This window comes from Poromitra crassiceps (assembly GCF_964638095.1).
Source record: "Poromitra crassiceps genome assembly, chromosome: 2".
Lineage (NCBI taxonomy): Eukaryota > Metazoa > Chordata > Actinopteri > Beryciformes > Melamphaidae > Poromitra > Poromitra crassiceps.
Window position 1 is genome coordinate 52,013,948 of NC_139624.1, and position 13,146 is coordinate 52,027,093.

The 13,146-nt window shown below is 43.1% G+C and overlaps 1 protein-coding gene across 1 annotated transcript in view; it reads right to left on the bottom strand.

Annotated features, from left to right (window-relative positions):
• Window positions 1–13,146, bottom strand: part of cog5 (component of oligomeric golgi complex 5) — a 130,441-nt gene that overhangs the window by 19,301 nt on the left and 97,994 nt on the right. The window contains exons 14-15 of the mRNA XM_083658754.1: window positions 4,985–5,084; window positions 3,114–3,224 (exon numbers count right to left, since the gene is read on the bottom strand). Of these exons, the coding sequence (XP_083514880.1) occupies window positions 3,114–3,224; window positions 4,985–5,084 (211 nt within the window). The remainder of the gene's footprint in view (window positions 1–3,113; window positions 3,225–4,984; window positions 5,085–13,146) is intronic.

Here is a 13,146-nt window from a genome sequence, read left to right on the forward strand (position 1 = left end):
CATTTCCCGCGACACTCTCATGGGCGAGGTGTACACACGTTGCTTAATGTTCCAGCGGGCATAATCTAATCATTCGCGCACATTAAAGCAAACTGGCGAAATGATCTTGTGATAATAATGTGTGGGCGTGCTGATTTTCCCCTCTCGCCTCTCCTCTCTGCTTCCTGCTCGCTCTCTGTGGCCACAGTCCTCCTCCTCCTTCAGTCACAGCCCGACAGGGACACAGACGAAGCAAATGCACGAAGCGAAATGTGGAAGTATTTTGCTTACGTTGCCGACAGCGAAGGCAAGCCCGGACACATCAAACGAAGCCAGTCTGTAAAAAGTGCTTCAACGCGACGCAGGTGAACGGATAAACAAGCAAACTTATTTCACCATTCGGAGTTTTGCCGACACGTCACTCCCCACCCGCTCTGTAGTGCCGCCCCGCCCCCCAACATACAGGCAAATTCGCTGATAGATTCCCACATGCGCGAGCCGAAGTGTGAAGGGAAATGTCCGATATTGACTTACAGGTAATTTTCCGGTACGCATGTGGGAAAACGGCTTAAGAAGGATATAATAAGCCCTCCTGCCATGTGTATCCAGGAGGGTTTTTGTCCTTTTGTCCTGCAAATAACGATTATTGTCGTTATCGATTAATCGATTATTTTCTCAATTAATCAATTAGTTTTTTGGTCTATAAAATGTCAGGAAATGGTGAAAAATGTCGATCAGTGTTTCCCAAAGCCCAAGATGATGTCCTCAAATGTCTTGTTTTGTCCAGAAAACAAAGATGATCAGTTTACTGTCATAGGAGTATAACTAAAGAAACTAGAAAATATTCACATTTAAGAAGCTTGAATCAGAGAATTTGGACTTTTTTTCTTAAATTACTCAAACCGATTAATCGATCATCAAAATAGTTGGTGATTAATTTAATAGTTGACAACTAATCAATTAATGGTTGCAGCTCTATTGTCCGCCGTCCCTTTCTTTTTCCATCCCTTCCTCCTTCCCTCCATCAGCTTGAAATTAATTCTCACTCTATTTTCAAACAGTAACATTTTGGTAGCCTTGAGGTTACATATTTAATGGTGGATGCGCGGGGACACATCATGCTAACCTGATGCGCGGGGACACATCATGCATCTTTAATGGAGAACACACTTTACCCTTCTCCCTGTTCTCCATTATCCCCTATTTAATGTAACTGCCCTTTAGCCTTCCACGTGTGTGTGTGTGTGTGTGTGTGTGTGTGTTTGTTTGATTTAAAAGAAACTGCTAAGAACAACAATTTCACACCATTATTATCATCATTACATCTCTCTGTCCTCCATACACACATATACTGTACACACACACACACACACACACACACACACACACACACACACACACACACTTCTTCCCTCAAGCTCTCCCTGCAGAGCATTTACTTTGGGTGATGAGGTGGCGGTGTTATTTGTAGAGTTAATGTGTGTGTGCGTGTGTTAGTGCTTTTTGTGTGTTCATGTGACTCCTATGCGTTAATAATGTAATACTCCCATTCCACACAGTCACAGAGCAGAAGGGGCCCGAAAGCCCCTTCCACCAAGGACCTCACCAAACATCCCCCACAAAGCCCACTACCTCCTCCTGAACTCAGCTGAATCCCCCCATCAAACCACAAAGCCCACTACCTCCTCCTGAACTCAGCTGAATCCCCCCATCAAACCACAAAGCCCACTACCTCCTCCTGAACTCAGCTGAATCCCCCCATCAAACCACAAAGCCCACTACCTCCTCCTGAACTCAGCTGAATCCCCCCATCAAACCACAAAGCCCACTACCTCCTCCTGAACTCAGCTGAATCCCCCCCATCAAACGTGACCTTGCAGCCACAGCGACTGGACTCTCACCACTACTTAGTATTATAGCTGCTTCCCCTACCAGAACTTTACACCATTAGATTACTCTTGTTAACTACATCATGGCCGACCCCTCAGACTGTAACTCATATTTAATTTGATACCTATTTAACTCAGACTGTAAATTTAATGTAAATCCAATGTAAATTCAAAATGAATGTCCACTGAACACTCCTCCACTCATGTATATATTGGATATATATTTGATTGCACTTGCAATGTTGTGATTGTCTTTTAGTTATCTTTCCTACTTCTTTATCTCTGTATATTGTCCTGACCGCTACGCTGCATACAGACACTAAGACAAATTCCTCCTATGTAATTTGCATATTGTGGCAATAAAAGTGATTCTGATTCTGAGAGCTACATGCGCTGCTCTCTGTCATGTTACACAGTGTTCCCACACCTTCTTAAACATCAAATTCAAGGAGTTTCCAGGCCTAATTCCCTCAAATTCAAGGACCCAACGCATAGTTTGAGACACAGATCAAGGTTACATTGCATTTACATTACATTACATCATTTAGCAGACACTTTTATCCAAAGTGACTTACAATATCACATTTTGTCAACAGTAGAGAAATCAACTATGCAACACAATCTATGACAGTTACAACCTTTTGAAGGAATAGAGTAACACTTGTAGAAAGTTGTTTGAGAAGGAATAAGTAACAGTTGGATTTTATTTTATTTATTTATTTTAGAAGAGCGAAAGATGTTAAGTTCAAGACGGGCCCAGGGTTAATTAATTACTGATTACAATAGGTTAGGTTAATTACTGTAACAACATTGAGATTTTTTTTATAATGAGAACTAGCAACTTTACAGAAGCTCACAGACAACAATTAAAAAGAGAGAGGCTAATGTGTGAACACTTTTCAACTGTGCTGCTGTTACATTAAAAAATATGAAAATAACTTAAATGTATATTCTTCCACAAAATACATAAATTCAAGCACATTCACTGACCTATGTCTATTTATGTCTATTTGCAAAAACTTCCAAGGCCTTGAATTCACCCCCCCCCCCCTCAAATTCACAAACTTTCAAGGATTTCAAGGACCCATGGGAACCCTGGTTACAGCTGTCGCTATAGTAACTTGTAACAACAATGACTAATAATGAATCGGTTTCTTGATTTGAATTGCAATTTTGTGTGTTTATCTATTCAAAACAACGTCCGTCCGTCCGGAGCGACAGACAGTATTTAGTGTAGTAGCTCACCTTGGAGACGGCCTGCTGCAGGCGGTAGAGGGAGTTCACCACAGCCACATTCCTCCTCTGGCCCTCTGTTAGCGGACCAATCACCTGACTGGCATCACCCTGAGTACACAACTACACAGAGAGAGAGAGACAGAGAGACACTTGCTTTGGCGATGTAAACCTATGTTTCTCATGCCAATAAAGCCTTTTTGAATTGTATTGAGAGAGAGATAGAGTGGGGAGAGTAACTGATTGATTTTCTCCATAGACATTTCGAAAAATCCTTATACAAACTGTTTTAAGCCTGGAACCAAGCCAACCAGCCAGCAGATGAATCCTGAGTGACCATGAAACATTTCACTTGGAACAAAAACAAAAAATAAAAACGGGGGGAACAATTATTATTATTAAGCGGCAATACCAGGGGTTCAAGCCTATTGTCCCTGAAGGGGCTTGAATATCTGTCATTGGGCCAAATTTCAGGGATTGGCCCAGTGGTATGGATGGTTAAAAAAACAGGAAATGAGGTGTTGGTAATATCGTCAAACTTTGATAGATTGGTGTATGTGGTTCCAGGCTTAAAACTATTTATATAAGGATTTTTCAAAATGGCTCTGGAGAAAATGAATGGGGCATCCTCTTGTGGAACAGAACTGAGAAAAAGTGGGCGGTCACTGTTGAGCTCTATAGGGAAGTCACTGTACAGACTGTAAATACTGGCTTAGAAAGATAGGCTGACCTATTCTAAGCATACTGTTACACAAGATCTTCCCCTCTGTTTCACCACTGTGTGACAGGTGTCAGGTGTCAGAGGGCACTCTGTCTCATGCATTCTGGTTCTGCCCTTCACTGATGGGATTCTGGGCCAAAATATTTAATTGGTACTCTAAGGCCTACAAGATAACCCTTCAGCTGGCGGCAGAACTCGCCATCTTCGGCTGCTCGGAGTCCTCTCTGAGCTTTCCCTACAGCTGTGCAACAGTCTCTGACACAGGGGACAACTGTGGCCATTCTGAAGTAATGGAAGTCTCCCTCTTCACCTTCTTTTCAATTGTCGTTGACAGACATGATCTCTGTTATACGGATGGAGAGACTCAGGTTCCTGAGGACCAACTCTGACTTAAAAAAATGTCAACTATCTGGAACCCATTTCTAGCCTACCTCGATGAGGTTAGGGGAGACGGGTGACTCGCCCGGCTGGTTTCTCATGGACCCCTTGCGTGGGATCCCATCCACAATATCTCTTACAAGCACATAAGCACCTTATGTGGCTGGTAGCACCCCGTTGTAATATTGAATGTCGATGATGTATGTATGCTTTTTCTTTTTTTTCTTGTCCTGTGTTTGTTTGTTTTGTTGTGTTTGTGTATTGTAAAAAAAACATTGGGGGTAAAAAAGATAGGCTGACACTCACAGTGAGGCTGTTTTTCACTTTTCCTACAGTTTTATATTATTATTATAGTATGCATATTATGAAACATACCTATGAAGTGAGAGCTACAGGCTGTTTTGGGCATTTCTAGCAGCAAGAAAAAGCCACAGCTCTCTGATTGGCTGGCAGTATTAAAGGGCCCACCCCCTGCCCCCAAATTAAGATGATTGGTCAGCTCCAGTAAAGTCAACGTAAGCGTGTTGTGATTGGCCCTTTTCCAGATGCACCGTTTTTTGCTTTTTCTAAATGCAACTTTGGAGAAATTGTGCAATTTTCACTTTCTTACTGATAATCAAGGATGATCCAAGAGTGTAAAACATGAAAAACATTAAACATTAAACATGCATTATCTATTTCTAAAGACATGTCCCCTTTAGGTCAACAATGTTACATTAGCATTGTGTGAAAACACACATCTACTACACACACACGCACGCACGCACCCACACGCACTACACACCAGCTGTTCAGACTTCACACAGAATAGCTGGACGGTCTTGGCAGCGTTCTTGGCCACAGCCAGTGTGAGGTTGGGATCTACTGACGCCACATTCAGCTCACTGTAAGAAAAGAAGAAATATACAGGACTATTCAGTGAAATCTGCTCTTAAAATATACAGGACTGTTCAGTCAAATCTGCTCTTAAAGAAGAAATATACAGGACTGTTCAGTCAAATCTGCTCTTAAAGAAGAAATATACAGGACTGTTCAGTCAAATCTGCTCTTAAAGAAGAAATATACAGGACTGTTCAGTCAAATCTACTCTTAAAGAAGAAATATACAGGACTGTCCAGTCAAATCTACTCTTAAAGAAGAAATATACAGGACTGTTCAGTCAAATCTGCTCTTAAAGAAGAAATATACAGGACTGTTCAGTCAAATCTGCTCTTAACACATTGAGTGCCAGCCCTTTTTTCAATGCTGTAGGTAAGTTGTGCCAGGTTTTTTTTTTAGGATTCTGGCTCATTTTACAAGAGCCGAGGATTCTTTTCTGTTAAGACTTCGTGAACACCAATCATCTAAAAATAACTAATAGAATGTGTGCTTTCTCTGTCTAAAAGAGTTAGTTTGTAGAGTTAGTAGTAATGTAGATATTAGCCGTTGAGTACAGCATGGTTTCAGAGATTTCCAGAGAGTTTTGAGATAAATGGATTTTTAGAACCACCTCACGTGCCTGTGATTATGGGTGCCCTTGGGCAAGTCTGTATACTGTTTTGTGTGTGTGTGTGTGTGTGTGTGTGTGTGTCTCCAAACTCCTCCCTCCGTAGGTGTGGCTTTGCAGTGTTTTGTCACAGGCGAGTTTCTGTTGCCTCACAGATCCCAAAAAAATAGAAGGGAATCGCAGGAGCGGGGAAGAGGAGAGGAGAGGCGAGGGGGGGGGGGTTAGACACGGGAGAGAAATTCCTTCGCGATCCCCTTCTTCCAATCTTGAGGCAGCCTACTCCGCTCTGCTGCTGCTGCTGCTGCTGCTGCTGCTGCTGCTCCTCTGGGCTGCTGCTGCTGGCGGCTCTCGGGCGAGTCTGGAAACGGGCTCGTTCGTTTCTTGAGGTGTCGGCTGAGAGCTTTGAAGAAGCTTTTGCGATTCTGGTCTTATTTATGCGCAAAGGTACTCGAGTGTGTGTGTGTGTGTGCGCGCGCGCGCGCGTGTGTGTGTGTGTGTGTGTGTGTGTGTGTGTGTGTGTGTGTGTGAAATCGAAAGAGTTTTCGCCCAGCTATTTCCTTGAAAATTAGAATGGCTTTCTCCTGCGGACTGGCTTTCTCTCTGTCTGGAGAGAACTGTCGCCACTTAGTGGTCGGTAAAATAGATTATACACATTCTCTTCCTCCAATATTGATATAGAAGACGTAAAAGGGGTTGATTGATGTCCCACCGTCAAAAAAAAAAAATGTTTATGTAAGACGAGATATCTCGTCTTTGGCACTCAACGGTTGGATTATGTAAGACGAGATATCTCGTCCTTGGCACTCAACGTGTTAAAGAAGAAATATAGAGGACTGTTCAGTCAAATCTGCTCTTAAAGAAGAAATATACAGGACTGTTCAGTCAAATCTGCTCTTAAAGAAGAAATATACAGGACTGTTCAGTCAAATCTGCTCTTAAAGAAGAAATATACAGGACTGTTCAGTCAAATCTGCTCTTAAAGAAGAAATATACAGGACTGTTCAGTCAAATCTACTCTTAAAGAAGAAATATACAGGACTATTCAGTGAAATCTGCTCTTAAAGAAGAAATATACAGGACTGTTCAGTGAAATCTGCTCTTAAAGAAGAAATATACAGGACTGTTCAGTCAAATCTGCTCTTAAAGAAGAAATATACAGGACTGTTCAGTCAAATCTGCTCTTAACACTTTCAGTGCCACGGCCCTTGGGCAAAAGGTTGCTTGCTGTGCCACATAGGCCGCAATGCATTTTAAAACAGTCATATAATTTCTTTAATAATTACTATGTAAACACTGAACACGCACAAATAACGATGAGACTCTCTTCTATCACCTGCAAAAAAAAGTTTATTGATCCCATTTTCCGTTCTTTAGTTATGAGCCGGAGAAGATAGCTTGATTGAACGAAAAACAGAGCTTTTTTTCTACGAGCTGAGATAATGAGCCTTTTGTGAAATTAAACATTTCAAGCACATCACTGACTCTGAAGCTAATTTTCTGATGTAGTCACACCTCAAAAATAATTTCCTTCAATAAAACAGTGAAGGCAAGGGAATTTTGTTTGGAAGAATAATATTTTTAGCTGAAACCAGCAGCGCTGGCGCCTGCATGCGCTGCTGGTTGCAGCTTCTTGCTGATCTTTTGCTGCTGGTGGGCATCGGATATTCTGGCTTGCGTTTGCCAACCCTGTCCTGCTGTCTGGGTCTGTGTTGTGTACTTGGCTCTGCGTGCCCACCTCCCCCCCTCCTCCTCCCCCCCCCCCGTTGTGGGAGGAGTGTCTCTCTGCTCTGCTGTTCTCTCTGCCTGTGCTCAGCACTGAAAAAGTCCGCTAGATCCTGCTTTTTTACAGCCGCGTGTACCAGCTCCCATGCTTCGAGTTGAGAATAATAACAAATCCACGGCTGATCATGTGTTGCAGCGGACACGGAGGCTGTTGCAGCGGACACCGAGGTACTCAATTGTGATAGCAGATTGGCTGCTGCAGGGGCACAGCTAAACGTTGCTTCAATGAAGCCGCTGCATACGGACGGATGCGATGCGATTTCCTTCCCCCCAATGACTTCTTCTGTGTGTTTCACTCCACGTTCTCTCATCTGGAGAGCGCTGTCGCCACCTAAGGGTTCTGTAAAATAGGTTAGACACATTCAATACCTCTGAATATTGTAAGAGGCGATGTAAGAGGCATAGATCGACACCCCCCCGTCAAAAAAAAAAATTCGAGTTATTGACGCCATTTGGCGTCGCTGGCACTCTACGGTAAATTTCTAATGACGTCATATGGCGTCGCTGGCACTGAATGTGTTAAAGAAGAAATATACAGGACTGTTCAGTCAAATCTACTCTTAAAGAAGAAATATACAGGACTGTTCAGTCAAATCTGCTCTTAAAGAAGAAATATACAGGACTGTTCAGTCAAATCTACTCTTAAAGAAGAAATATACAGGACTATTCAGTGAAATCTGCTCTTAACTCATTGAGTGCCAGCCACTTTTGGAGAACGGACGCTCCCAGTGCCAGGGTTTTCAGAGCGTTTTCAGTGATTTCTCGAGGCCCACAGAATATTGTGTGATATTACTATGTAAACACCGAACACGCACAAAGAACGAACTGGCTCTATTGTATCATCAGCAAAAAAAAGTTTATTGATACCATTTTCCGTTCTTTAGTTATGAGCCGGAGAAGATAGGTCGTTTTGAGCAAATACAGGCGTTTCAAATTATTAGCTGAGATATTCCGCCTTTTGTGAAATGCAGCATTTCAAGCACATTCACTGAGTCTGAAGATAATATTTTCTGATGTAGTGACGTGGTGTAGTTGTGTGATGCCCTGCGTGCCCCACCCCCCTCTCCCCCCCTCCCCTCCTCAGCTGCAAACTCCTCCCCACACTACACAGCCTCACGCACCCACTCTATTTTCGGAGTGCTCCGTTTGTGTGTGCCGGGCGGCTCCCAGCGCGATAGGGAAGAGCCAAACCGGACTGCTGAATGGTTTGGCGTCGGGTGCTGCTTTTCTGGTGGCTAATCGTGTGGAGAAACTATACAGACAGACAGACAGAGACAGAGGGGCTCAGTTGTGTGCGCGGATTGACTCCTGTTCGCAGCCCGACGTCAGCTCCAGACAGAGCAATCTATATGGCTCTGGCTGCAGCATGCATCGGTTTCTCTTTGATCACGGCTTTTTCCTCCTGTTTCTCAGGACCTGTCTCTAATCTGGAGAGCACTGTCGCCACCTAATGGATTTGTAAAATAGGTTATAGACCTCCAATAGCTACAATATTTGTACAGGAGATGCAGAAGGCTTTGATCGACGTCCCACCGTCAAAAAACGCATTGGACGTCGAAAGACGTCCTTGGCACTCTACGTCACAATTTAATTGGACGTTGAAAGACGTCCATGGCACTCAATGAGTTAAAGAAGAAATATACAGGACTGTTCAGTCAAATCTGCTCTTAAAGAAGAAATATACAGGACTGTTCAGTCAAATCTGCTCTTAAAGAAGAAATATACAGGACTGTTCAGTCAAATCTGCTCTTAAAGAAGAAATATACAGGACTGTTCAGTCAAATCTGCTCTTAAAGAAGAAATATACAGGACTGTTCAGTCAAATCTACTCTTAACTCATTCACCGCCAGTTTAGGACTGCCAATATTTAGCACAGGCCAAAGATTTTCATAATTGTTGGTCATCTTTCAAGACCCACAGTAAATTATCTATTAGCACCAGAGTGATTTGCAATACCTCAAAATGAAGATGTACGTCTCTGGGTTCACCAGGAAAAAAAAAGTGAGCTTTTAGCATGTTCTGTACTCTACTTATAGCCATTTATATACACCCTGTTTTCACCCAAAATGTCTCTCTGAGAAAAGAAATTGCAGAAAATGGCATTTATGTACAGCACACAATATCATGCAGAACTCGCTCTCAACTCTTTTATTTTGAACTGTATTGACATCAGACATGTAAATATTATTCATTATGACACAAATGACAAAATAAATAAATATATATACCGTAAATTCCGGACTATAAGCCGCGGCTTTTTTCCCGTTTTTTGGCCTTTTTTGCCCCCTGCGGCTTATATAACGGTGCGTCTTATCTATGGATTTTTTCCAAAAAAAAAAAAAAATCTCTCTTTTTTTAGCACTCTTTCTAACTATAAATCCACTTCTGTTTTAATTTCCTCTCTTGCCCTCTTTTAACAACATAACATAACATAACATAACACAACACAGGTAAGCAGAAAGAAAAAGACGAAGCAATCACGCCATGAATGAGGAAATGACTCACCTGCTGGAGGCTGGAGATACACGCTTGGGCTAAACTTTTACTCCGTGAAACACTATCGATTAAGTCCGACATCGCTCAGAGGTTTTGAGCAGCTTGAAAACAAGTTTGAAAACGTGCAGAAGTCCATCCACTCACTCACTAAAGAAACTAAGGCAACCGTGAACAGAGTTTATAATGCGGAAAAGCGCATCCGCGCACTGGAGGACAAAAACAACAGTGAGTCCGAAAATGGATAAAATGCAAAATCGAAACCCTGCACACGCAGGTTGATGACTTAATCAGCAGGAGTAAAAGAAATAACATTCGCCTGATCAATGTAAAAGAGGAGCTGAGATCGGTGACATGGACGCTTTCGTGGCAAAATCCTGTGTTACATCCTGGACCTGAAGGAAGGCGAGAAACCACCAGAGGTGGACAGGGCACACCGGGCGCCTCGGCCACGTCCAGACCCCGGCCTGCCACCGAGGGCCATCTTCATCTGCCTACTCCGCTGGCCCGACCGTCAACTCATCCTCCAGGCTGCGGGGAAGAAGCCCCTCACCTGGGAGGGTACGCGCTTTTTCGTCCGGGCAGGACCTCTCCGCGTTGGTGCAACAGAAACGCGCAACATACAACAGCATCATCGAGTCAATGGATATCGCTTTGGCGTACTGTACCCAGCGAGACTCGTCATAACCAGACCGGACTATCTTTAGCACTCTTTCTAACTATAAATCCACTTCTGTTTTAATTTCCTCTCTTGCCCTCTTTTCACCACACCGCGGACACTGTGTGCCCAGCGGCGGAACAAGAGCTCAAAGTGAAACTGCCGAATATCTTTTGAGTTGGACTGGTCAATAGTACTGTGAGTAACTAAAATAAAAAAATAAAAAACGGAATTCTCTCTTCTTTAGCACTCTTTCTAACTATAAATCCACTTCTGTTTTAATTTCCTCTCTTGCCCTCTTTTCACCACACCGCGGACACTGTGTGCACTGTAAAAAAAACAAAAAATACCACAATGTGTGATTTTGTCTGGGGATTAGTGACCTGACTTTTGTTTTGTTGAAATGTTAATAAATGGGAGCTTCCCCAAACAGCGATCTCTTTCCCGACATTCCTCTCTGTGCACGAACCCTTTCATATGGTAATTAAACATCAAAACACCCGCGGCTTATAGACCGGTGCGGCTTATAGAAGAAAAAAATAGTCACCTTTGAAGGTGCGGCTTATAGACCGGTGCGTCTTATAGTCCGGAATTTACGGTATATATATATATATATATATGAAGTGCTTTTTTTACATTCAACAATACAGTTTGCTCAGTGTGAGTGAGTGTACAGACAGACACACAGACAGACAGACAGACAGACAGACACAGACACACACACACACACACACACACACACACACACACACACACACACACAGAGAGAGAGAGTTCTGTCCACAGCTGCCTGCAGCTAGATCGCACCTCCTTCCCCCTCCTTCCCCATCAGCGTTTTGCCTCCTCTGCTGCTCGTTTTCCTCCTCTCGTTCGGGCTGGGAGTGGGACGAATGCTGCGACACGAGTCACACGACACAGGAACGGGTCCGCGGCTTGGCTTTGGGACCAGGCGCTGCTGGAACCGGATCGATCATGTTCGTCACGGGTTTGACTAGGCAATCCAGGTTCGCCCTGCAGCAAGGCAGCAGTGCAGCGCGCCGAGAGGCGTTTCAATGGCGTTTTTTCCTCTGTACAAGGAAGCGCGTTTCTCTGTTTTTCCTCTTTTCCTCCTTCTTCCTCGTTTCAAACAACAGCTGCGGTATGTGTTTGATAACGTGCTGTCGGCTACCCTTTGAGGATAGGGACCAGATGACATGTCAGAGGCTGGGTAAGTGTTTCAACTACGCGCTGCACTCATAAAAACAAAAACACGTCAAACACGTCTTTGGCGTGGATGGCTATTTCTGATAAGACGTGAAAGACGTCTTTGGCGGTGAATGAGTTAAAGAAGAAATATACAGGACTGTTCAGTGAAATCTGCTCTTAAAGAAGAAATATACAGGACTGTTCAGTCAAATCTGCTCTTAAAGAAGAAATATACAGGACTATTCAGTGAAATCTGCTCTTAAAATATACAGGACTGTTCAGTCAAATCTGCTCTTAAAGAAGAAATATACAGGACTATTCAGTCAAATCTGCTCTTAAAGAAGAAATATACAGGACTGTTCAGTCAAATCTGCTCTTAAAGAAGAAATATACAGGACTATTCAGTCAAATCTGCTCTTAAAGAAGAAATATACAGGACTGTTCAGTCAAATCTGCTCTTAAAGAAGAAATATACAGGACTGTTCAGTCAAATCTGCTCTTAAAGAAGAAATATACAGGACTGTTCAGTCAAATCTACTCTTAAAGAAGAAATATACAGGAGTGTTCAGTCAAATCTGCTCTTAAAGAAGAAATATACAGGACTGTTCAGTCAAATCTACTCTTAAAGAAGAAATATACAGGACTGTTCAGTCAAATCTGCTCTTAAAGAAGAAATATACAGGACTGTTCAGTCAAATCTGCTCTTAAAGAAGAAATATACAGGACTGTTCAGTCAAATCTGCTCTTAAAGAAGAAATATACAGGACTATTCAGTCAAATCTGCTCTTAAAATATACAGGACTGTTCAGTCAAATCTGCTCTTAAAGAAGAAATATACAGGACTATTCAGTGAAATCTGCTCTTAAAGAAGAAATATACAGGACTGTTCAGTCAAATCTGCTCTTAACTCATTCATGGCCAAAGACGTCTTTGACGTGTTATCAGGAATAGCCCAGAGGGCCAATGACGTGTTTGACGTGTTTTTGTTTTTATTAGTACAGCGCGTAGTTCAAAGACTTCCCCAGCCTGTGACATGTTATCAGGTCCCTAGCCTCAAAGACAAAGCCGACAACACGTTATCAAACACATACCGCAGCTGTTTTGAAATGGAAGAGGAGGAGAAAACGGAGAAACGCTGCCTGTTGCATAGAGGAGAAACGCCATTGAAACACCCCTCGGCGCGCTGCGCTGGTCGCCTCTGCTGCAGGGCGAACCTGGATTGAATTGTTCGCGGTAGTCAAACCAACATGATCGATCCGGTTCCAGCGCCTGGTCCCAAAGCCAAGCCGACCCCGTTCCTGTGTCGCAGCATTCGTCCCAGCCCGAACGAGAGGAGGAAAAC